General features: G+C 35.6%; 1 protein-coding gene across 6 annotated transcripts in view; it reads right to left on the bottom strand.

The window, feature by feature from the left end:
- Positions 1-500: 500 nt before the first annotated feature.
- SLAIN1 (SLAIN motif family member 1) overlaps positions 501-23,098 on the bottom strand; it is a 66,667-nt gene continuing 44,069 nt past the window's right edge. For 3 of the 6 annotated variants that reach the window (XM_024348303.3, XM_024348304.3, XM_063792242.1), the window contains 6 exons: positions 21,718-21,867; positions 20,453-20,602; positions 18,026-18,367; positions 11,229-11,384; positions 3,513-3,795; positions 501-1,481 (listed from right to left, as the gene is read on the bottom strand). In XM_024348303.3, coding sequence (XP_024204071.3) covers positions 1,406-1,481; positions 3,513-3,795; positions 11,229-11,384; positions 18,026-18,367; positions 20,453-20,602; positions 21,718-21,867 — 1,157 coding nt within the window. In that variant the 3' untranslated portion in view covers positions 501-1,405. The remainder of the gene's footprint in view (positions 1,482-3,512; positions 3,796-11,228; positions 11,385-18,025; positions 18,368-20,452; positions 20,603-21,717; positions 21,868-23,098) is intronic. The other 3 variants (XM_024348306.3, XM_024348305.3, XM_024348308.3) reach the window with 1 other exon arrangement.

Below are 23,098 nucleotides of genomic sequence, written 5' to 3'. Positions count from 1 at the left end.
AATGTAGAATAAGGATAGTACTTGCTATTTTACTGATACTGAGAAAGTATTTCAAATTCAACTCCTAAAAAATATTAAAATCTCCACTGACAATGTTCATCTGTAAATGTGTTTCTCAGCAACATGCTGCGTGAGTTTTAGTGGCCTCTTTAAATGGACCTAAACCTCACTGTAAAACTACCTAACTAAAACTAATGTAAGAAAAATCATACATTTCTTATCAGGAGTACTTGGGAAAAGAAGAATAATTTTACAAATGTGAATATTCTAAGTCTACCTGCTTGAGATATAAATGCCCTGCACAAGAACAGAGTAACAATAAGCATTTTCACAATTGTAGTGAAACACATGTGTAGTTACACTGTTTATGCTGCACATTCATGCATGACCTGATATTGCTGAAATAGAGTCTTTATTTCTGAACATTCCAAAACAGCAGTGTACACAGTAACAAATATTAAGTTATATGCCATAAGAAAGCATTCATTAGTGCAAATGGATTTTGTAAAAGGTCTATCAAAAAGATTTATTTGCTTTAAAATGCATTCATTTCCAGAAGCATTGTTAATAAAACATTACAGTTTCATCCTTCGTAATAAAGTATTGAAAATCAATTGTGGTACAGTAGCAAACATTGCAGGTATTAAGTGCAATGAGCTCATGATGCCGTTATAAATATGAAACCCATGTATGACAATAAATTAAAAATGAAAAAGACAGGACCATTTAATTCTGCTGTCTGGCTATCTCCTTGCAATGCTTCAAATTATGTTGTGCTCATTCAACACAAAATTATGTCTCTCAAATTGCATGATGTGTTTTTGCTGATATATCCCTAGAGCTAAAAAAATAGTACCTTACCACAAAAATATTTTTATGGCACAAAATTTAAGTTGTTCCATAGTGGTTCACATAGGTGTAAAAAGAAATAGGCACAAAAAATAAAATTCCTGTAAACTATAAAAAAGTAAATTTCAAAGCATACATTATAGAACCTAGTTGTCAATATGCAATGTATTAAAATACAGAACATGTAATGGAAAGATGTTTAGAACACGTGAGTAAATTGAACAAGTTACTTTAAAAAAACTCATATGGCAAAGCATTATTGATACATCTTAATTCTCTCAAAAAGTATTCAGGTACAGAGCAGTTCTACAAAAACTTCCTAGATCTAAGTGTCACAATACTGCAACCATGGGTTTGAGAATGTTGCAGTATCTCAGGCAAATATTTAAGTGCAATAATTAGTCTCTGGTGACTGGTCCATTGAGAAACAATGCAGTAAATATATTAAAACACAAAAGGGAAAGAATATCCCAACATCCACTGCTACCCAGCCAGCTAGGTAACACAACCCTCATTTTTACTTCTTTCCCATTTTTCAAGGGTACATAAAACTGCATTAGTAGCAACCATCTCTCCAATTTCCATCCCTCAGAGTGCTGAGTGAAGACAGAGGCTTTGGAGGCTGAAGAAAACTAAAAAGAGACAAGAAAAACAGAGAGAGAGATTGTTAATAATCCTGTGAGTCACATCACTCACTTTGACCTACTCTCCCATCTATGTTCTTCCACTGCAGTAATGAGAAGCCACTGGCACCATCTCAAGTGTACCTTGTGGTTCACACTTACGGGTCTTCACTGCATGCTTATCTCCCAGAGCCCCAGTTCATGGCAAAGTGTCATGCATGTTGTATTTGTACAAGTAAATTTGCAACATAAATAAAGGGGCCAATACCCTTAACGTATAAAACATATTTTAAAGTAAGAAAAATATAGGCTCCTGGCTAGAAAAATGACCTAAAAACATAAATGGTTACTCTGTTGAATACAAACAGCAAATGAATATGATGACATTTTCAAAACCTTATTAGTAATTGAAGATTTGCCTATCATATTCGCAAAACATTTAAAAAGAATCTTTGGCTGAGTGCAGTGGCTCACATCTATAATCCCAACAGTTTGGGAGGCCAAGGCAGGAGGAAAACTTGAGGCCAGGAATTCAAGACCAGCTTGGGCAACATAGCAAGACCTTGTCTCTACAATTTTTTTTTCAAATTATCTGGGAGTGGTGATATGCACTGTAGTCCTAGCAAGGCAGGAGGATCACTTGAGCCCAGGAGTTTGAGGTTACAACAAGCTACAACCATACCACTGCACTCCAGCCTGGGCAAAAGAGCAAGACCCTGTCTCTAAAAAAAATAGATAAAATAAAAAATTTAAATTTAAAAAAATTAAAAAGAATAATACCTAGCATTTGCTTAAGTTTGGAGAAATAGACCATCTCACATTGTCTAGCAGTGACCTTTCCAAGAGTTTAGTTTGGAGACACATAGTCAAGGATAAATGTATGGTCTACAATAACCATATACATCAAATAATGTGATTCTGGTCAGCCATCAGCATGATGACACAGCTCTGCATTTACAAAGCAGAATAAGCCAAAACTTACTGAATAAATAAACATGTACCAAAATTATTTCTATCTGGCAGTAGGATTATGGGTCAGTCTTTACTTTTCTATTTTTCAATAGTTTCTGTTTTTCGAAATTTGTTGTTGATCTGAGCATCTATTACTTCTAAACAAACAAAACAAAACTATTTATATATCCATAAATACATAAAGACAGAAAAAAATTGCTTGTTCCACCTCTTTCAAACTTTTTACTATGGTTTCCTCCTTCTCCTCCTTCATATCCTAATTTCTTGAAAGAGCTGTCTGTATTTATTGTCTTTATTTCCTCATCTACCAATCTCTCCTCAAACCACTTTTACGGATTTTTAATATAAGATACTCCATGATACCCAATCCAAGAAGGGAACATCATGACCAAGAGCTAGACTAAATGTCCTTTGAAGTACTCTGAAACTTTGAAGGGAAAAAAAAAAATTTCTACCTGGACCATACTGAACTTACCAACATAAGCTGATAAAGCCCCAGGTGAATGTCATTAAGATGCTTTTCAAACCATAAATGTGTGGGAGGAGGGTGTGCGTGTGCACATAGGCCTGACACATTTTTCCATATTTTGATTAAAAATGACTGATTCAACAAATATTTGAGATCCTACCTGTATTGGGCATAGTTCTTGGCATCGGGGATACACAGCAATGAACCAAAGAGTCAACTTCCCCCCGCCCTACAATTTTTGGATAGAGCTGCCATCTGAGCAAAGACCTGAGGGAGGCACAGAGCAAGCCACGCAAATAACTTGGGAGCAGAAAGCTACAAAAGCTCTGGAGACAGAGCTTATCTGGTAAAAGCAAAAGCAAAGAGCGTCTTAGGAGTGATAGTGATGAGGGAGTAAGGGAAGAAAATGACATCAGAGAGAAGGGGACCTGACCCACACAGGGATATCCATCACTTTTCAAAGGGAGGAGAGCACAAGTCAGGCCATAAAGGGTAGTGTCTTACTAAGGTTAAAGTGAGCCAAAGGAAAAGTCAGCGTGTGTCTGGAGCAGTTTCTAGTTCCAAACTGCAAATGAAGTTATGCAAATACACATTCTTACCTTCTAACAGGTTGTGCAATTTTGCTTCGAGGCAGGTTACTCCCATTTATTGCCAACGAAGGTCTTGGGAGTGCACTGCGACCCATTATCCCAGAAGCTGCAGCTTTGTTCGGTGTGGGGATTCCTGTGTTGGAATACAGCTGTAAGCCGTTTGATAAAGGCATGTTACTGCTGCCTTGAACGGTTGGACTCACATAGGCTGTGGCTTTAAGAGGTTGTCGGATAGACACTGGGAAATGCCCCACGCTGTGGACTCTGTGTTGAAGCTGTCCCGGTGATGGAACTAGAAGAGAAAATGATATTCACGTGAGCAAGCTTCTACCACTATCCGACTTAGGAAATGTGTGTTATTTTCAGAAGAGTCCATTATGCCTGAGAGTACAATATACACAGGAGGAGATAAATGGAATATAGGTTCCGGACAGCACTGAGTAATGGAAAATTCTAATCCTTGACAAAGATCTCCTGGTCTGTCCATCAGCCACATTTTGGAGTGCCTGGCTATATGCAGAAGCCAGTTCTAAGCACAGCCTCCTTTCCTTTACAAATGTGATGATGTCTGAGTTCTTACAAGAGAAAGTCTTCCCCGTTTACTTGCTAGACATTAGGATTTCTTGATGCTTGCTTTGGTGGTGGTTCCATGAAAATAAAATGAGGAGATACTTTAATAGTTGTAATTACAGAAAAGAAGACAAGGTGGTATCTGTAGGTACAAACAGTTTATTACAGATATATTCCTTAAATAATATTCATTATGTCATTTATCTATCTGAGTTGCTGGGCATTATTACATTTATAATAGTAGCAAAACCTAAAAATGAAGGGCACTGGGAACTCTGGATAAGAACCCTTAAAAATTTCATCAATATACTGATCCAACTTTGTGTATCATTTCACATTAAAAGTAACAAACTGGTAGGCAGAAGTTTTAAAATTTTTTAATCCCTTTCTCCAAGGAAAACAATCAAGTTTAATAGAAACTTATGCACAGAATTCTGCTTACATACTAACTACCCAAGCCTTTGCTGCCTAGTACTTGCAACATGGTTAAACATGGACATACCCTGTTTTCTAAAACAGTTGAATTTACTTAATCATGAAATATATACTTTTTTTGAAATAAATATAAGGGGGGAAAAGACCCAAAAAAGTATCTATGGTTTTATTTATCATCTCTTGAAAATATTTCCTTAAAAATAGTTTTTCCTTAAATTTTTTTTCCTTAAAAAATGTGCTTAATTATACAAGGCAAAATCTATACACAGAAATACTGATACATGTGCTATCAAAAAGATAACACATCATGATCAAGCAGGTTTCATCCCAGGGATATAGAAATGGTTTAACATAGGCCAATCAGTAAATGTGGTACATCACATAAACAGAATTAAAAACCAAAACTATATGATCATCTCAACAGATACAAAAAAGCATTTGATAAAATCCAGCATCCCTTTATGATAAAAACCCTCAACAAAACAGGCACAGAAGGGACTTACTTGAAAGTAATAAAAGCGATATATGACAAACCCATAGTCAACATCATATTGAACGAGGAAAAGTTGAAAGCATTCCCCCTGAGAAATGGAACAAAACGTCCTTCACAACAATGTCCACTTTCACCATTTCTAGTCAACATAACACAGGAAGTCCTAGCCAGAGTACTTATAGAAGAGAAAGAAATAAAGGGCATCCAAATTGGAAAAGAGGATGTCAAACTGTCACTGTTTACCAATAATATGATTAGATACCTAGAAAACCCTGAAGATTCCTCCAAAAAGCTCCTAGATCTGATAAATGGATTCGGTAAAGTCTCAGGATACAAAATCAATGTACACAAATCAGTAGCACTGCTGTATACCAACAACAACCAAGCTGAAAATTAAATCAGGAACTCAATCCCTTTTACAACATCTGTAAAAAATAAAATAAAATACTTAGAAATATACTTAACCAAGGAGGTGAAAAATCTTACAAGGAAAACTACAAAACACTGTTGAAAGAAATCACAAATGACACAAACAAAACACATCCCATGCTCATGAAATGGAAGAATCAATACTGTGAAAATGACCATACTGCCCAAAGCAATCTATAGATTCAATGCAATTCTATCAAAATACCATCATCATTCTTCACAGAACTAGAAAAAACAATCCTAAAATTCATATGGAACCAAAAAACGGCCCACATAGCCAAAGCAAGACTAAGCAAAAAGAACAAGTCTAGAGGTACCACATTAACTGACTTCAAATTATACTACAAGGCTATAGTTACCAAAACAGCATGGTACTGCTATAAAAATAGGCATATCGACCAATTGAACAGAATAGAGAACCCAGAAATAAACCCTAATACTTACAGCCAACTGATCTTCAATAAAGCATACAAAAACATAAATTGGGGAAAGGACACCCTATTCAGTAAATGGTGCTGGGAAAACTGGCAAGCCACATGTAGAAGAATGAAACTGAATCCCTACCCCTCACCTTATACAAAAATCAACTCAAAATGGATCAAAGACTTAAATATAAGACCTGAAGCCATAAAAATTCTAGAAGATAATATTGGAAAAATTATTCTGGACATTGGCTTAGACAAAGAAATCATGACTAAAATCCCAAAAGCAAAGGCAACTCAAACAAAAATAAACAAATGGGACCTAATTAAACTAAAAAGCTTCTGCACACCAAAATAAATAATCAGTGAGTAAACAGACAACTCAGAGTAGAAAAAAAAAATCTGCAAACTATGCATCTGATAAAGGACTAATAGCTAGAATCTACAAGGAACTCAAATAAATCAACAAGAAAAAAAAACAACTAATCCCATCAAAAAGTGGGCAAAGAGCATGAATTGACATTTCTCAAAAAAAGATACACAGCCAACAAATGAAAAAATGCTCAACATCACTAATCGTTAGGGAAATGCAAATTAAAACCACAATGAGATACCACCTTACCCTGCAAGAATGGCCATAATTAAAAAGTCAAAAACAATAGATTCGGTGTGGATGTGGCAAAAAGGGAACACTTTTACACTGCTGGTGGGAGTGTAAATTAGTAGACCCACTATGGAAAACAGTATGAAGGTTCCTTAAAGAACTAAAAGTAGAATTACCATTTGATCCAGCAATCCCACTACTGGGTATCTACCCAAAGGAAAAGATGTCATTATTTGAAAAAAAAGACACATTCATACGCATGTTTATAGCAGCAGCATTTGCAACGGCTTAGATATAGAACCAACCTAAGTGCCCATCAACCAACGGGTGGATAAAGAACTGTGGTATATATACACCAAGGAATACTACTCACCCATAAAAAGAAACAAATTAATATTTTGCAGCAACTTTGATGGAGCCAGAGGCCATTATTCTAAGTGAAATAACTCAGGAGTGGAAAAGTAAATATCGTATGTTCTCTCATGTAAGTGGGAGCTTAGCTATGAGGATGTAAAGGCATAAGAATGAGATAATGGACTCTGGGGACTTGTGGGGAAGTCTGGGAGGGTGGTGAGGGATAAAAACTACATATTGGGTACAGTGTACACTACTTCGGTAACAGGTGCACCAAAATCTCAGAAATCACCACTAAATAACTTATCCATGTAACCAAAAACCAGCTATACCCCAAAAACTATTGAAATAAGAAAAAAAAAAGAAATGTTGATACATGTGTATAGTAGTCAAAAAGCTTTATAAAAATAAAGTCTCTGTAAGATCCTCCCTTAGGTGTGTTCCCATTTAGCTTTGTGACACAGCAAAGTTCTCTTGGTTGACGAATCATCTCTAAGATTCTTTCTAATCAATTCTGTAATGCCTTAATTTGCTAGTTTTTAACCATGCAAATGTTTAATATACTAGTTCAGCAACTGTAACAAGTCTACTGCACTAACACAAGATGTTAATAATAGGGGAAAGTAGGAAGATACAGAGGGTGAGGGATTACATGGGAATTCTTTGTACTTCCTGTTCAATTTTTCTATAAACTGAAAACTGCTCAAAAAAAGTGTTAATTTTTTAAAAACCTTCAACACATGAATTTGGCTCAATTTCTTCTGAAGCATAATATACATAAAATACATACATCTTAAGTCTACAGCTCAGTGAATTTTCAAAGTGAATATGTTCATGTAACCACTAATCCTATCAAGATAAAAAGCATCACCAGCAACTTACAATGCTCTCTCATGCCTCTTCCTAGTCAAAACTCCCCCAAAGGTAAGTGTTATTCCCACTTTTATCACAACAGACTGTTTTTCCCTATTTTGAGCTTCCTAAGAATAGACTTATTAGCATGTTAACCTTTTAATCTGGCTTCTTTCACTCGACACTTTGTCTGTGAGATTCACCTGTGTTGCTGTATTACTAATTAGTATTCCATTGTATAAATGTGATTATTCCCCTGATGACAGAAAGCTAGGTTATTTCTAATTTGGGGTTTTATGAACCTCCTTGAACGTGTTTTGGTGATCATATGCACTCATTATGTTGGGTAACTATTAGGAGATATTAATTTAGCAAAGTTGCTGGATTCAATATCAAAACACAAAAATCAATTATATTCAAAATACCAGCAAACTAGTAGAAACTGAAAGAAACCTGAGGAAATACTATTTATAAAAATACTACTTATTAAAAATCACAATACCTAGAAATTAATTTAACTATAGAAACATAAAACCTCTATATAGAAAGCTACAAAACTTCACTGATATTAAAGACCTGAGTCAATGAAGGACTATTACATATTAATGGATGCAAAGACTTAATATTGTTAAGATCTTCCAAAAATTGATCTGCAGAGTCAATGAAATGCCAACCAATTTCATTTGAAATGAAATTACAGAACAGTTTATTCAGGAATAGAGTCCTACTATCTCTCCTACATGTAACATATATAACCACCCTTGATTTAAAAAAAAACACATAAGAGAAACTAGTTAGAATTAATAGGCATAATCCTAATTTTACAACTAAGAAAACAAGACTGAGAAAGAATACTTAACTTTCCAAATAATTTATGATTAAGAAAAGACCCAAAACCAGGTCTTTGACTACAACTGTGTTCCTCCTTCTATACTTGCAGCCTTTCCAACTCTCTATCCTACCTCTGTTCTTTCCAGAAAGCAAAATGGCCCAGAACCAGAAATTGTCATGATAAGAACTTAGAATGCATAAAGAACAGTGGCTTAGAATGCTCAGAAATGAAAGTAAATGAGAACATAATCTTAAGATTTGAAACAAAAGTTATGAGAGTCCTCCTTCTCCTACACATTAATATTCTTCTTGGGGGCTTTCTCTCAGTATTATGCTTGACTTAGAAATGATGATTTTTATATTTTCCTCATTGCTTTTACACGCATGAATTGGAATCTACTACAAAGAGGATGTTCCCCTCTATTTATCCAATTAAGTATGAACCCATGCATATTTATTTTATTCCATCAGTTATAATCCATTACTATAATTATTTACTCTGTGGCTCAAACTGCCCCAAATTTGGCCATTAGGAGGTTCCTTCAACTTGGTTCCTGTATCCTTTTGACATTTTCCCGTCATTTTGGGGGCACTTCAATCAAGGCTGAACATTCTTTGCAGTGTACATTCTATTTTGGGCTACATACATTTTTCTGGCACTCACATCTGCTACTAATACACATTGAGTTGGAGTCAACAAAAATTCCTAATTGTTACTATATTTGCTATTCTCCAAACTGTATTTCTCCCCTCCCACACTTACACTATTGATTTTTTTTTTTCTTTTTTCAAGACAGGGTCTCATTCTATCTATTGCCCAGGCTGGAGTGCAGTGGTGCAATCTTGGCTCACTGCAGACTCAACCTCCCAGGCTCAAGTGATCCTCCTACCTTGGCCTTCCAAGTAGCTAGGACTACTGACATGTGCCACTATGCCTGGCTAATTTTTGTATTTTTTGTAGAGACGGGGTTTCATCATATTGCCTAGGCTGGTACGTTACTGATTTTTGTAATTCAGACATAGAATTGTATATTTCTATCAGCTAAATTTCTTCATGATACATTTGGCCCATTCTCCTAACCTCCTGACATAAAATGAGTTGTTAGTTCTCTCGGTTTCTACTATTGGCAAATTTCATAGGTTGTTTATGTGTCCTTATACAAGTCATTGGTTCTAAATATTTAATAGGTCAAGCCTTAACATAGAATCCTGTGGCATTCATTCAAGCATTCACTAAGAGTTCCTTATGTTCTGGCAATACGTCAGGCACTGGGAACAGAAAATCAAATAAATGATGGCCCAAGCCCAGAGGGAGCTTACAATCTAGTAAGGAAGACAAACATATTAATAGTAAAACACAGTACATTGAATAACAGAGGTAAGCACCGAAAATCTAATCCACTCTAGCATTGTTTAGGGGGTATTTGAGAAAGTGTGTTAGGGTGATTAAGTAAGCAATGAAGACTTCCAAAGGCATGGTATTTGGACTGTGTTATAAAAGTAAATAGGAGTAAACTGAACGAAGAAGGAAAAGGAAGAATGCTAGGCAGAGAAGAACAGCACGTGGAGCTAGAATATGATAGCAGTTAAAAGCTCTGGGAGTAACCAGACCTAGGTCTGCCTCTCTGCTCTTCCAACTGCATGGCCTTAGACAAACTGTTCCTTAACCTATCAGAACTGTTTCCTCTTCCACAAAATAAGAATGGCAGTAGAAACTAATTCATAGAGTTGTTGGTAGAACTAAATAAGATAATGAATATAAACTAGTTAGCACAGTTCCTTGTACAGAGTAAATGATGTCACTTGGTTGTTAGGAACTAAAACATAAAGAAATGAAAGATCGCTGCATGTTAGGGAGATACAACCTGACACCTAAAACTAAGTTTGAGGGAGAAAAGCTACAAACCATTTTGGATGCAGACTTAAAACATCCGGTTGATGACTCTTGGCCAGTACACTCAGAACATGCTCAGCCTCCCAAGTTTGGGCATTTTTATGAATACTGGTAATATAACCTTGTGCCTTCCTCCTGGAAGTCAGTGTAAGACTTAACTGCAACAACCCATATAGACAGCATGAGTAGGAATGGGGGGATGCCGAAGCAGCACGTCCCCACATAAAGTGAAGATACACAGCACTAGGCCTAATGCTAACTGTGTCACTCCCTGCTGGGTAAAACATAGAAAGTAAGTAACAGAATGTGGAGTAAGCTAAAATAGAGTGGACAAAAACTACTTTAGACACTCTAAAATATAACTTCATTTAGGGGGAAAAAGACAAAAGTATGCACAGGTGAAAAAGAAGACAAAAGGAACGGCTAAACAGAATTAAGTGTGCTTATTCAGGTAGACAGCTAGAAGGAGGAGGATCTGCAAGGAAAACAATTTTTGTATGATGAGTGGATAAATCAATCACCATGTAGTACTTCTACTATCCTAGGATATAAAGGACTACAAATAATTTACTATTATTATACAAATAACAATTTACTATTATTAATTGATACCACAGGCACTGGTAAGTAATTTATACCATAGGCACTGGTAAGTTGAATAGTAAAAATACTATTCAACTCTAATGGTGAAATAAAAAAATAAGTTACACGGCAAGGAAAAAAGTTTACTGTTCTTTCAAGTAAATATAAAGAAATAAAACAGATATTTTCCTTACAATTAAAAATTATAAAAAATTATACAATTATACAATATATAATTATATCAAATAATTATACTCACTACAAGATTGTATTCTTGAAATTCCATTTCCAGCTCCATGCAAGCTTGAGTCAAAACTCTGACTATTTCGCACGGTGACTGGAGAACTAACGTTGCTACTAATGGCAGTTGTACTTGGCATCCGGGCTAGGTTAGGCATACTTCTTCGGAGCTTATCTGGAAAAGAATTTTACTAAGTTAAAAATGACAGATGTTATGCAACCAAAGTACTAGCTTTCAAAAGCAAATAACAAAAGTCATATTGTGCTCAATAATAAATAAAAATTATTACATGTTGATGATCAAGCTTTCTAACCTATTGTACAGGAAAACACCCTTCCCAACCAGAAGGGTTCCCACCAAATAAGCATGTGTGATGGTTAATATTGAGCGCCAACTTGATTGGATTGAAGGATGTAAAGCATTGCTCCTGGGTGTGTCTGTGAGGGTGTTGCCAAAGGAGATTAACATTTGAGTCAGTGGACTGGGAGGGGTAGACCCACCCTCCATCTGGATAGGCACCATCTAATCAGCTGCCAGCATGGCTAGGATAAAAGCGCAGAAGAATGCAGAAGGAGCAGACTTCACCTTTCTCCTGTGCTGGATGCTTCCTACCCTCGAGCATCAGACTCCAAGTTCTTCAGCTTGTGGACTCTTGGACTTACATCAGTGGTTTGCCAGGATCTCTCAGGCCTTTGGCCACAGACTGAAGGCTGCACTGGCGGCTTCCCTACTTTTGAGGATTTGGGACTCCGACTGTCTTCCTTGCTCCTCAGCTTGCAGACAGCCTATCATGGGACCTCACCTTGTGATCGTGTGAGTCAATACTCCTTAATAAATGCCCCTTCATATATACATTTATCCTGTTAGTTCTGTCCCTCTAGAGAACCCTAACTAATACAATGTGTTAAAGGAGAACGAGACTTCTATAAAAAGACATAGGGACTAGCTAAGCAGTTAGCTATCTGTTCCTATTCAATAAGTGGCTAAAACTATATTTAAAAAGTTAGAAAATAATCTTATAGCCATTAAATTTACCAAAACAACCCCAGAAATTAAGTTACATGCTTCTTAAAAAAAAAAAAAAAAAGAACCCTAGAAGAATCAAAACCAACATTTACTGAATCTTTTGCTACCATATCAAAATGGAACAAATTAATAAAATTCAAACTTCAGATGTCTTGAAATATCCACTCATCACATTAACATGACCACATTAATCTCTGGAAAGTTTTAACTTTCATGAGTACGCCACCAAATGTTTGCAGATAAAAAAGACCAAGAGAATGCTTCAATTTTTTTGCCTTGCTAAGTTCATCTTCTGCCACCAAGAGGCAGCAGAGAGTCACATACAGATCTCAATGTTGAGATGTGTGAAATAACACATGTGAAATAAGCCAGCCACAAGACCACAACTCTATGAGACACTTTTTCCTTGATCAATACACATCCCCCAAAAACTAAAGTACCTATGTCAGGTCATTTAAACTGAAAAAAAAAAGCATATATACGAGTACTAAGCCATAACTAATTCAAGGACAAAACTAATTCAAGTACTGAATTCATTTCTTTCTCCCCTTCACACACTACTCCTTCTGCATTACTTGGATCCATAAATTGTAGCCCTGTCCAGCACATCACCTAATCCAAAAGTCTGGGAGTCTCCCAAGATTCACCTTCTCTTTGCACCATACTTTCCAAGTCCTGTTAATTCTGCCTCATAAACATTTAGTGAATCTTCCACTACCACCTAGTTCTTACCTCATTATTGATCACTTACATTTTCACAAAATTCTCTTAATTGGTCTCCATGTACCCTTGTGTCTTGTTTCTCCCATCCATCTCCCATACAGCCGATTCCACTCTTCCTAGAGCACAGCACGCATCACCCACTTGCTGAAATCCCTCCAACTCCTCAATTCCTCCCCTGCTCCCTCTTCTGAAAGGCCAAGCTCCTGAGCACAGCCCAGATGAGGGCTTCAAGGCCCAGGCTCTTTATACTTCTCCAGCCTGGCCTCTCAGCCTGCTCCCCAACCACAGGGGAGAACTCTCTCATACCTGTGAGCAGGCTGGTCCCTCCATGTGGACACCCAACCTCACTTTGGAGAAGGAACAAATGAACAAGGGAACAAACATCTATTGTGTTTACACTAAATACCAGACACTCTGTGAGCTGTTGGGGATACCATAGTGTATTAGGCAGATACAGTCCCGAGTCTCATTGAGTTTATAGTCAAGATTTATGGTCTAGGTTTATAGTCTAGACCAGTGCTTCTCAATCCTTCCCCACCCATTGTTGATCCTAAAGAGAAAATCTAAAATAAATTTAATTAAACTTAAAATTAAATTTTTTCCCAAATAAAATAAATATTAAAGATTAACATTTTGATAGGGGTAAACCATGGAAGATCATAAATCATTGTAATATCTAAAGTTTTTTTCACCCCTCCAACTTACAAGATATTTTTATCTTTATTGATATATACCGCAAAACACTAAAGTGCACATATCAGAGCATTCAATCTTGTGGTCATTTTCTTTCAAGCAAAACCAGAAAATAATGATATACTTGAATACTAATCCAAAAGGCATTCAAGTCAAAATCAAACTCAGCTCTTCTTATTCCCCTTTCATACACTACTCCTTTGACATTACTAATACCTATTAAATGTTGCCATGTCCAGCAATTTTTGCTACCTTGGGGTGGAAAAGGCAGAAGATTAAACAAGCACAATAAGTATACTTAGATAATATGTATAATAAGAAAGCATAAAAAATTGTAGAGAGTGCTATGGTAGAAAGCACAAAAGAATATTTTACTCATGTGGCTCTTACTAATACTTTAAGAATTGGCACAATTATCCCCACCATAGAGAAGCTTTTCTATGGACTTCCCAGCTGGAAGTATCTACCTCTCACACATTACTTTCTGTGTGTAGTTCTAGAGTAAGGATGCTCAAATATTGCCACTGACTGTTAGATTCCTTGGCAATTTTCCTCATTATCTTCTTGATGCCTATTTTTAACAATCATACATCTCGTATTCCCAAATTCCTATTAAAGTTCCCAGCCTCACAGAGCAGGTACTTTATATATCAGCAAATATTATGTGTATGATTTGGCAGACAGTGTGTAGTAAGAAGGGAGGAATTAGAAGGATTCATCTCTACATAATCTTAGTGGCCATATCTAGATCTTTTGACTATTACAAAAACTGGTGTAAAAAAGTCAGCCTCTATCAGTACTAGACTATTTTCACTATACATATTTCCAATACATATATTTTTAAGCAGCAGGGAGGCACAGGAACATAATTATATGCTATTGAGAAAATTAATTGAGCTTCTATATTTCTTTTTAAAATCTCTCTCCAACTATTTACTATAATAGTTTTCATACATATAGAAATGTTAAAAAATAGTATCATAAACACCTGTTTTTCCACCTGGCTATACTGGTTGTTTCAATTTTGCCATATTTAATTCATCTCCACATGTACTTTTGTTTGCTTTGCTAAACAAGATAAAACTTCAGACATCTTGACACTTTAAATGCATATTGATCTCCTGAGAAAATTCTATAGAATCACAATACTGTAATCGCATGTAAACAAATTAACAATATCATATGATAATCTGCATACAAAATTTTTCAGACATCCCAAGAATATCTTTCACAAGCTTTTTCCTCTAAACCATGATCCAATCAAGGTCCACACGTTACATTTGGCTATGCCTCTAATCTGTGTTAGTCTTTAAAACCAATCTTTACTCATATTTAAGCAACAAGTCAGTTTCACAAAGCTTTAATCTTGAAATATGCTCTTAAAAATAAGGTCTTCCAAGTGTAAATATTTAGGACACTATTCCCCTTGGAACAAAGCTGTGATCTCCAACTTGTGTCAGACCATCTGGAAATGAGGTACATTTCCTGTCAAACAATGTGGAACGTTTTAATAACCACATATTCTTTAAAGTTCAGGGAACCAAAAGTAATGTTCTATTTCTATCTTCACAAGAAATCAGCAGTTTAATCTTCAAGGGCTGAGATGCAGCAGGAAACTGGAAGAATAGACCAAGTAAAGAATTCAAATGAGCTTGCTCACATTAAAGAGGCAGCAAGACTCACCACTCTATGAACAAAGACTCAGGAATCTTTAGGACTAAAGGAGACACTCATTGTCCACCAAACAGCTAGATCTAGGCATCCAGGCAACACAGGCTCCAGGGGAGGTCCTCATGATAATAAGGACTACATCATGCCTCCAGTAACCCTGCCATACCGTAGAATTATAAAAAAGTTGGTAAAGATTCTACAAGTTGAGTCATTTTGATATTTAGCAAGTTATTCCAGTTATGCTTCTTTTAATTCTATGAATCTCAGAAATATCCCAGAAAGTTTTATGAACCATCTCTTTAAATCTGGGCAGTGTAGGAACTACAAAAGCAGTAAATATTAATATACATTTCTAGTTTATTCTCAATTATTTTAAAATGAATCAACAGTTTACAATTATTTTCTATCTATATTATTTTGATAATTTAGAAAAATATTTAATAGATTAGCTTCAAAGTTACCATTCTTATTTCAGTTTTTTGCTCAATATTCTATAGTAACAAATGCAGGCTAGGACATCTGAATCATATGTTAATAAAAGTTTAAAAACAAAAGGGGAGAAGACAACCTTTATTCAGCACATCCACTCCAGGCTACATGCAATGTAACATTCATTATTTCATTTATTCCTTATAATATATTTAGGTGGAGAAAATGTGTACCAGATGGTTTGGTGTGAAATTATACCTAAGTTTCCTAAGAGACAGATATCATCTTGTCCACATTTTAGTTAGGGAAACCGAACCTTAGAGAGTTGAGAAACACAGGATCTACTGGACTTCAGAGCCTCTGCTCTCAACCATTAAGCTAATTAGTCAGAAGTCATATCCAGAAAATTGCCTTTGTATTCCATTTTTCTTGTATTGTGAAAACTAGACATTTTAGGCAAAATAAAACTACCATAAAGGGACCTAAACTGTGATATGTCTCCACTTTCCTGTGAAGAGTATCCCAGCACAGGATTCACAGAAACCTAATCCTTTTCAAACGGTGTTTGATGGAAGTGAATACCACTTTTCTGAGGTGCAACAAACAGCTAAGTGGAGAAAAATGATCCCATTGACAATATCAATCAAGATGCAGAGCTAGCATCTGCTTGGCAACTTGACTACGATGTTCTAAAACACTTTAAGTAAAAAAAAAAAAAAAAAAAAAAAGCTTTAGGGAAATGACTCTAGGTGCCCTCTCAATTTTAATAAGATGTTATGACTTCCACTAAGCACATGGAATACATTGTCTTTCTGATCTATGAGCTTTAATATGTTAGTCATGATGACATTTTTTAGCCACCACTCCTTTAAACTTGAAATCTCGAGGTAGTAAGAGAAATTACAAATACAAAATTTTAAATATTTCCAAATGATCTCTTAATTAGCATCAGCATGAATGATACAAGTATAAAGGAAGAAAGGGTAAAAACTAAATACAGGGTTATGGCTGATCACTAATACAAAATTTATATTTGGCCTATAAATATTTTTAAAGACCATTTGATCACATCTGGACCCAGCTTTGAGAAATAGTGCTATATAATAATTAAGAACTGTAATTGTATAATTATACATTATTTTTTATTGGTTTGTTTCTCCATAATATATAGAATTTGTGTGTGAGGGTTCAGGTGATCATTAGTACAAAAACACAACAGGCTTAGAATATTACATGATTGCTTCTCCCATAGTTCTTAGAAGTCAGAGTCCAACTCCTGCAAGTGTGGAAGAAAGATAAATGATGAAGAGATAGAATAAAAGAATGACACAGACAGCAACCCACCATGTTGACAAGACAGATGAATTTCCCATTACCCTGTCAAATGTTAATGGAAAGCAACCTCCATGTTCCTGCTGCTACACAGATCTTAATTCTAGATGTCAGGAGATCAGAGGGAAAGACACATCCCAAACTTGCCTAGATCTGGCTGTGTAAGAGCAGCATCCTCTGCAAGCATCATCATTCATGCTTACAACCTCACTCTGTGCTAGGAACAGACAGTAAGAGACTGAAGGCTGTGGACAAGGTAAGGAATGACAACTCACAGACTTTGCCTCCATGGGCTTGACCACAAACTTCTCAGCTTGTACAACCCTGCCTGTGCCACAGGCACCAGCAACAATGCAGAGATGCCGCACATTTATAACTCATTCCAAGCCAGCTATGTCATGAAGGTTTTCTTGAAGCTGTGCGTTTATAAATCTGGGACACGTAATCAGAAGCCAGTCAATTAGAGACGCAAATTTAGACCAAACTGAGAAGGTCTGGAGGATGATTTTTAATCTGAGAAACATTGACCAATTATCTATATTTCTCTTAAAACCATTTGTTGGCCGGGTATGGTGGCTGTCATCCCAGCACTTTGGGAGGCTAAGGCGGGCAGATTACCTGAGGTTAGTGGTTCAAGACCAGCCTGGTCAACAGGGTGAAACCCCATCTCTACTAAAAATAAAAAATAAAAAATAAAAAATAAATTAGCCAGGCATAATGACACATGCCTGTACCCCGGCTACTTGGAAGGCTGAGGCAGGAGAATCGTTTGAACCTGGGAGGTGGAGGTTGCAGTGAGCTGAGATCGTGCCACTGCACTCCAACCTAGGAGACAGAGACAGATTCTGTCTCAAAAACAAAAACAAAAACACAAAAACCATTTCTTGACCACATATAAAAAAATTAAAGCATATCAAATACCAAAAAAACATACAACCTACCTCCATTGGTCCTATTTGGTTGCTGATCTGGAGTTTGGGCTTGAGGTGAATAATACTGTTGCTGCTGGTAATTATTTGAAGGAAAATACTGGGAACTGGGGCTCCTCCTACACTCCCGAATGCTGGAGAAAGTCTGTGAATGGGGAATTCCTCTTTGGAAAGGGGAACATCTTGGAAGACGAGGCTGAGGTGGTGGCAAATGATCAAATTCCTCTTCATCCTCCAGACTGTATCGGTCATATTCTTGATCACTACATGTCCCTTTTTTTCCTGAACTCAATGACACACTGGAACTATGTCTTGATACAGATGCTGAAGTAGAAGCATAATCTTGCCTGAGACCTATAAAATAACAAATAGTACTCTCATGTATTTTGATCTAGCTAACATTTAGTTATAATTAACCAAGTATTAGATGAAAAATTGTGCCAAATAAATTACTCACAGAGACTTATTATCTTGTTCTCAAGTTTACTAAATTGACAAGTTTACCAAGACAATAATCACATTTACCTATGAAACAGATATCTAATATTGGACAATTCTGTTTTGCAAAAAGATTGCCCCAATTCCAGTGAGGATTATATATACCTGCCACAGCTCATTCGTTAATATCTATCAATTTCCCCTTTTCAAATCAAGAGATATTTTAGAAGGGGAACTTAGGAAGAAATATTCATCTCATTATGAATAGTTTGCTATGAGTTAAAACAACTAAAATCTTCAAATCTCTGCCCAAGTAGGAAGTCATTCTGCTCCCCACCCCCAACTTTTAAAGTCAAAGGGAAAGTTTAAAAGCCGAGGTACAAATATTTTCCCACAAGGTCATCTCTCTATTGTTCTTTTATGTTACTAATATTATCTCTTTCAAAGCACACTGACACCTCAATACTTCTAATAGTTTTAGGTCATCCTATAAGGTAATCATCTAAAAATAGTCAAACTACAAAGTTCTCATTATTTAACCCATTGCCAGTACTACAATTTTTTTAAAAAAGTGGTCTATCCCTGACTACTTAACTTCTGAAACTGACATACAATCTTTTAGCCATATATATTTTTAGAAAGAGTATTTAAATTTGCTTTTACTAAATAATTATATAAAATAACCACTTTTCCCCTTAAAAATGTATCTTATTAAATCCTGCATAAGCATTACCATGTTTCTCATAGAAGCCTTGACTAATTCTGAAAACAGGAAATTATTATGCTTAAATGATACTTGATTATTTCTACTTATGTTGGTGGAAAAGATAACTCCAAAACAAACACTCCAGTTCTGTGCCTTTTGATACCATTAATGCCCTTCAACTAGTTCACTCCCAGATAATTTTTTGTAACTTTATCACAGAACCAGTGAAAAACTATCCTATTTCTACTTATCTACTCTTTCACAATTATTTACCTGGAGAAGTATGTCAATGCATTTTAACTGAAATTTTAAGATAACTGTAGACTCACATGCAGTGCTTAAAAAAAAACAAAACTGTACACTTTGCCCAGTTTCCCCCAGTGGTAACATTGTGCAAAATTATAATAATATGACAGCCAGGGTATTGGCAGTGATATAATCCACTCATTTTATTCAGATTTTCGCAGGTGTGTGGGGGTGTGTGTGTGTGTCTGTGTCAGAAAGAGATAGAGAGAGTATTAAGCTGTATGCAATTTCATTACCTACAGGTTCAAAGATCCACCAATGAATAGTACCAACACTGCAAAAATCCTGTGTTGCCCTTTTATAACTACCTCCAGCTTCGAGACCCTCTTGAGACCCTAAGCCCTATACCTAACTCCACCAACCACTAGTCTGTCCTCTGTTCCTAACATTTTGTCATCTCAAAATGTTATATGTGTGGAATTATACAGTATGCACTCTCTTATGATCAAATTTTTTATTCACCATGATTCCCTGGAGCTTCAAGCAAGATGTTGTGTCTATCAGTAGTTTGTTCCTCTTTATTGCTGAGTTATACTCCATGGTATAGATGTAACATGATTGGTTTAATCATTTACCCACTGAAGGCCTTCTAAGCTAATTCCAGTTTTGGGCTATAAAGGTGCTCAGAACATTCATGTGCAAGTTTTTGTGTAAACACAAATTTCCACTATTCTGGGATAAATATCCAAGAGTGCAGTTTGCTGGGCCACATGGAAGTTGCACCTTTAGTTTTTTAGGAAACTGTCCATCTGTTTACACAGTGACAATACCAGCAATGTCCATGTATCAATGTGTTTTCATCAGACTAAGTCCTACCACCTCATGATAGTGTGAGAAGCATATAACTGGCTCCACCTAAAAAGTAGGACAGTATGAGAGAAAGAATCTAATTATTTGCCCATTACTTGGAGAGAAATGCCTGAACCTCCCCCTCTGCCTGTATATTCCAAGTGGAAGCCTCATTTTGCTAGTTTAGAAAGAACACATACTTTCTTCTTGCAGACGAGCCATGATCTGAACATCAGTGAGGTCCTGTAATTTATATCCCATGGAGATAGAATCATCCTCCAATTCTGAAGTACTCAGCTCACTGTCGATAGATGACTGGGGACTGAGCGGGGAGCCCCTGGAAGTGTAACCTGAAACACAAAGGAAAAGTGTGTTCTTTCATCTGCAGGACTGATATCTATACATGCTTCACAATTCATATATAAACAGTCAGCAATTTGTCTCATGTTTTCATGTTACAAAAATCACCAACATGTCACCATTTAATGGTCAACGTGCACATCATGTGTACACAATTCATATATACAAAACCACTTGTTCATTGTTTTCAAATTGAATTTTCACAATTTAAAAAGTCACCATGTACTATATACTTAAATTGTTAAGAGGGTAGATTTCACATTATATTTTTTATCACAATAAAAAATTCACTACTGCTAAAATCTACATCCTATTAGATATGTATATATCTAAAGGCATGGTATAAGAATATATATTCATGTATACTTTAATAATAAGACAAACTTGTCTGACAGTAACTGATAATATATTTTTAAATTAAATTTTAATCTGGTCCATTTCTTAATGAGTACAAACAGCAGTGCTACAAATGGGTAAGAATATCACATCTAAAAGGCACACATACATATGCAGAAATATATACAACACCCACATAATATAGACCAGAGAGTAGTCACGGGAGACTTATAGCCACCCATGAGGATAAAAAAATCAATGGCTTCAGATAAAAGAACCAAAGAACAAATAGAAGAAGGCTATAGGAATGGAATCACACCAATGCTGAGAAAAATAAGAAAATGGTGAGATCCTCATCTCATAAAAAGCCACTATGACTATTTTCTTCTACACAGCCTTAGCTAAATTTAAAAGCTACCAGAAAAAAATTAAAAAAAAATAAAGACTTACAATCTTGAATAATAAAAACTACCTTAATTGTGTTTGACATTTAATTTTAAAAGCACATAAGCATTTGGAAATACAGAACTGCATGCATATACTTTTGCTAAAGAGGGAAGACTGTCTGCTACATACAATTGAGAGCAGTAGATCAATGGTGTTAGAGTACAAATTAGTGCTAGGCCTTTTGTACCCAAAGTAAGTGTGCAGCACAAACTCTCCACTCTTAAGATTACTCTCAAGCTTTTCAAATGAAAGATGAATATTTAAGCTGTGTTTAGTAACTGAATTACAAAGCAAGCAGCTAGTCAAGAAGTTAAAATATTACCTGTTTTTTCAGGTGTTAGTATTGCTTTATTTGAGGTTTTAGAGAAGCTGGGAGTATTAATGCCATTGCTATAAGGGCTGAGTCTTGCAACAGGACTATAAGGAAAAGCCAGTGAGGCAGTTGAAGAGAAGAGACTCCGCCATCGGCTAGCTGTCACAGAAGCAGAAAATAGCAGCAGTTAGCTATATGGAAGCAGATGTTGACTTGTCAGAAGGAGAAAGGGAAGAGAATTAAAAAAAAAAAAAAAAAGACAAAGCAACTTTTCATAGGACTATCTTAACTGACTTCCACTTATCTAAATAAAAAATATATACAAAATAAACAATTTGTGAATTAGGGTCCTATTTATACATCCATTTTTAAAAAGTAAATCAATCTTACTTTGATTAAAGCCAACATGCCTGTATAATAATGAAAATTTATTTTGAGTTTCTACGTTAGAAATGTTTTCAATTTTCTATTTCCACATAAGGATTTAGTGTTTTGCAATATAAAAAAGGATTAGTGTCAAAAGAAAAACTCAAGTTTATAATCTTCCTAATCTTTAGGAATTAAGGGAAATGTTCTTAATATTAACTATATGTAATTCTATATTTTTTCTACTCAGTTAATATCAGAAAATGTTGATAAAAAATATTTTATGTAAATTCAGTATTGGATTATGGGAGGACTTAGAATGACTATTGTGTTTCCAAATGGCCTTGAGACCAAAACAAGGTTTAAAGGAAAAACAGTGTACAAAGTAACAGAGGGGTATCTATACCAGAACTTAACAATGACTATCCGGTACAGAGACTATTGGTGATCACTCGGATTTTTTCTTTAAAAAAAATCTTCCAAATTATCTGCATTAAACATACATATTATTTATATAACTAGCTTTTCAAGGTAGGAATATACATGTTATTACTTTAATATTATTTTTTAAATTAATATAATGAACAAAAAGGAATTACACCAGCCATGGGCAGATGATCTCATTCTTACATTACCTCACTTGTCTAATTAATGTACTTCTCCCCTCCAAAATTACCACCCCTTGTATTTCCATGTTCTTGGGGTCACACACACACACACACACACAAATCCCAAATCATAAAAGCTTAAGTCACACCAAACATGGTTTACTCTCCTCTCATGAGATACAAATCAATGTGCTAAGCAAAATTCACTTTTCTGAAAAGTTATCATTTAGACATGTACTAAGCAGAAGGAATAATATAAAAAATATAAACAAGGCTAAACTTCAAGAAATAACTTGGTTTGTATTCACCAGGAATTTGACAAAACTTGAAAAACCAAGTATTAAAAGGACTGCTTTGAAATGCATGCCCCCAGACCACTTTTAATGAGCAATGCTAATGAGCAATCAGACAGCTGA

The sequence above is a fragment of the Pan troglodytes genome, chromosome 14 (genome assembly GCF_028858775.2).
Source record: "Pan troglodytes isolate AG18354 chromosome 14, NHGRI_mPanTro3-v2.0_pri, whole genome shotgun sequence".
NCBI lineage: Eukaryota > Metazoa > Chordata > Mammalia > Primates > Hominidae > Pan > Pan troglodytes.
Note: the sequence above shows the minus strand (reverse complement) of the source record. Positions and strands in the feature narration are given on the sequence as shown.